We start from the raw sequence: 3,468 nt of genomic DNA, 5'->3' as shown, positions 1-3,468 counted from the left end.
AAACCCCGGGTGGCTACAGGAACGTGTATAACGCGCGCGTGTGTGTGTGTGTACATGAGTGTGCGTGCGGGGGAAGGGGGGCGTCTGCTGGCATCGGTGACAGGTTATTGACATGGTGTGCGGGTGTATGTATGTATGTATGTATGTATGTATGTATGTATGTATGTATGTATGTATGTATGTATGTATGTATGTATGTATGTATGTATGTATGTATGTATGTATGTATGTATGTATGTATGTATGTATGTATGTATGTATGTATGTATGTATATATACATGTATGTATGTACACGGTAAAGTGCGAGCAAGAGCGCGTGTGTGATAGGTGTGTTTTGGGCACCTAGTAATACCCACTGCTCGAACAGCCGCTTGGCCTGGGCGGGTCGCATGCCGATCCTGCAGGCCGCCTGCTCGAAGGCCGAGTACGTCAGACGACCCGAATCGAACTCGTCGAGCTCCTGATGCAGCGAGGAGGTGTACGGCGGGCGGAACAGGACACGAGGGACACATGAGGGACACACACATCGCAGCAGGGCTCAGGTCTAAAACGACTGACTGACTGACTGACAGACTGACTGACAGACTGACTCTGCTTCTTATTGGCTTTAGCTTTCGGTTTAATGGAGATAATGCACTGTTTTTTCAGTAGTTAGGCGGCATGGGATGGCTTGCCTGAGGGGCCCCCTAGCGCCGGGCTTCAAAAAACCCCAACCTCCGTCGTACAACCACCATCATTGTATTCTCGTGTCAGGTACAGTGTGCAGTGTGCAGTAATGCACGGCCAGCTGGCCCGCTGGCTCTACTCTTCCTAAGTCTAGAGCCCATTGTAACAACCACACACACACACACACATCATATTCGATACCGTAAGGTCCCAAGAGGAGATGTGCAAAAGCTTATCGGTGCGTACGACACGTACTACACGCATGCCGCCACCGGCAATATGCGTTTTGATGTTCGCGAGCGTTCCTGTCGTACCTACCTGAAAGACGCTGTACAACATGCCACGTGTGACCTTGATGCCTGCCGTACGCGCCGAGCTGTCAGATCCCCATTGCGCACCGCCTGCTGTCGTACCCGCGGCGGGTGATGACGCCATCGACGCCCACCGCGTAGCTGTGTGTTGGAACCTTGGTGCCGCCCCGTTGGGGCTCGGGGAAGAAGAAGCGGCAGTCGTACTGGCAGCGACGGCGGCGGCGGGGGCTCCGCCGCCTCCGCCATCGCCTCCGCCACCAGCTGCAGTGACGCTGGAACCGATAACGCTTCCATTGGCGCTGCCGGCCCAGCTGACATTCATGAGCGGCGTCCATGACCCACGGGTCGGTGAGCGGGAGCCAAGATGCTTGCCCGGCCTGGGAAGGCTTAGCTCTTGAACTGAGAGACTGGTGTGGGGGCGAGACGAGGGCGACAAGGCAGTAGTGAAGCGGCGGGAGCTTCCGGGAAGTGGAGACGACCCCGGCGCCGCCAGAGCCCCAGAAGGCCCTGGCGGCGCAAACGGCTGCAGCGGCGGCGGCGTACGGAAGGCGTGCGAGCTCACGCCTCCACTTAATCGTGGCGTCCGCGCGGGGCTGGCTCCCCCCGGCATCTCCGCCGGCGCTGTGGCGTCAGGCGCCGGAGCATCGTCCCACTGCGCCGGCGGCGGCGCCGGCGGCGCCGCTAGGACAAGCCGTGGCAGCGTGGGGGGAGACGTCGGCATACGATATGAGGCGAAGAGCGGATGGGAGCTGCAACCTGTGATTGAGCCGTACGGGTGTACGTCCTCTGTGGGTAAGGAGACCACCAGACTCAGGCCGTCGACCGTGCTGCCGAAGCCGCTGGCGGCGCCGCCGCTGCCGCTGGCGGCGGCTGGCGCCGCCGGCCCTGGTGAGTCAGGGCCACCAGCGCGTGGAGTCAATGCGACGGCGGCGGTGCCGACGGCAGCGCCGCCGCCAGCGGGTGGCGGCGGCGGCGTCACTTCCCGCCCCGATGGCTCCAACGACAGCGGCGGCGGCTGCGGTCGGAGTGAGGGTGTGCGTGGCGGCGGTGGAGGTGCCGTCTGGAGGAGGGATTGCTGCCGCCGCATCGGCGGCGTGGAGAGGCAGCGCGACGGCAGCGGCGGGTGCTGCGGCACGTACGGCGACGGCGGCGCCTGGTGCAACTGTCCTAGGTGCCTGGAGGCCATGCTCCTCAGTGCGCCGACCTGCCGAGAGGTCCGTCGGTAATTTCATTGAGCTTTCATACGTCATACATACATACATCGTCGGGAGCACACAAGACTAACCGACTTGTGCTGTGTGCTCCAAACCCTTGCGCTGTGTTTCGGCTTCGGCCCCCGGCTCTCGCGGCCCACAGTGTAATCTAAGTCATACATACATACATACATACATACATACATACATACATACATACATACATACATACATACATACATGTCAAACACTAGATCAAAACGGCGAAAAGAAAGCCGTCCCAGCAAGATCATCAAGTGCTCTGGCAACACAAAAGAAGAATCGCGAAAGACGCACCGTCGCAGACACAGCGATATCAGGCGTATCGAGCTGAAAGTTAAGAAAAAGGCGCGGGCTCGGAGGGCAGGGGAGATCAGGAATAAGGACTGCCGAGTGTTATTTGTGTTGTGGCGTTATGGGTTGCTGTGCGGGCTGTTAGGAGGGGGTTGGAGGAGGATTGTGCTTTGTGCGCGGATGCCGACTTCCTGTCGGGCTATTAAAGGGAAGGGAGAACAGCCCAGACTGACCTCCTCTGCCTTGACCTTGGTCTGCGGCTGTGATGGCACCAGCGATAGTGACAAGGGAGGCGCAGGAGTCCCATGACGTGAACCACAGGCCGAGCGAGCCTTTGCCTCTGTTAACGTCTGCTCCAGGAACGTTGCCGCCGTCTGAGGCCGGAAATTACCTAGGATACATAGGTAGTATTCCTCAGAAAGAGATTTGGCGGTCGATGGGTAGTGTGTGAGGAAAAATGCGGGCCGCGGTGGGCGCATGCCCCGAACCCCGAAGTGCAAATGCAGGCAAACGGTGCGTATACACGGACCAATAGAGTCTTATGCTAGCAGTGAGTAGAATTTCATGCTGTACTCTGAACCTTACCGGTCAGAACTGAGGGCGAGGGCAGCATGGAGCTAACCAACGGCGCGCTCAAAAGGACTTCCTTTATTGTCATATTTAGTTATTACGCTTACGTATGCAGAATTTAAATGGAAAAGCTCGAAGAAGGCTTTAGCCTTTTCCTTATTTGAACGAATAAATTCAACATTCTGCGGATATCTTATTAGACAGCCATGGGGTCGGCTGCTAAATCATCGTCATAAACAAGTGGCCACGTCAACCAGCTTGGATGAGACATGCGAGTTGAACGTCGAATGACAACGGTCGTACATCGGTTGGTTGCCTTTTAGGTACATCCGCCACAATCCATTCCACGGCTACAACACACCCTAAAGACACTTAAAACGCACGCTCCTTCCAA

At 57.3% G+C, this 3,468-nt stretch overlaps 1 protein-coding gene across 1 annotated transcript in view; it reads right to left on the bottom strand.

Moving 5' to 3' along the window:
• VOLCADRAFT_93487 (uncharacterized protein) overlaps positions 1-3,468 on the bottom strand; it is a gene marked incomplete at both ends in the record, with an annotated part of 7,672 nt that overhangs the window by 1,506 nt on the left and 2,698 nt on the right. Inside the window, 4 exons of the mRNA XM_002952727.1 lie at positions 354-461; positions 986-1,993; positions 2,508-2,540; positions 2,738-2,764. Of these exons, the coding sequence (XP_002952773.1) occupies positions 354-461; positions 986-1,993; positions 2,508-2,540; positions 2,738-2,764 (1,176 nt within the window). The remainder of the gene's footprint in view (positions 1-353; positions 462-985; positions 1,994-2,507; positions 2,541-2,737; positions 2,765-3,468) is intronic.

Source organism: Volvox carteri (genome assembly GCF_000143455.1).
Source record: "Volvox carteri f. nagariensis unplaced genomic scaffold VOLCAscaffold_32, whole genome shotgun sequence".
Classification (NCBI taxonomy): Eukaryota; Viridiplantae; Chlorophyta; class Chlorophyceae; order Chlamydomonadales; family Volvocaceae; genus Volvox; species Volvox carteri.
This window is presented reverse-complemented; position numbering and strand designations above follow the sequence as displayed.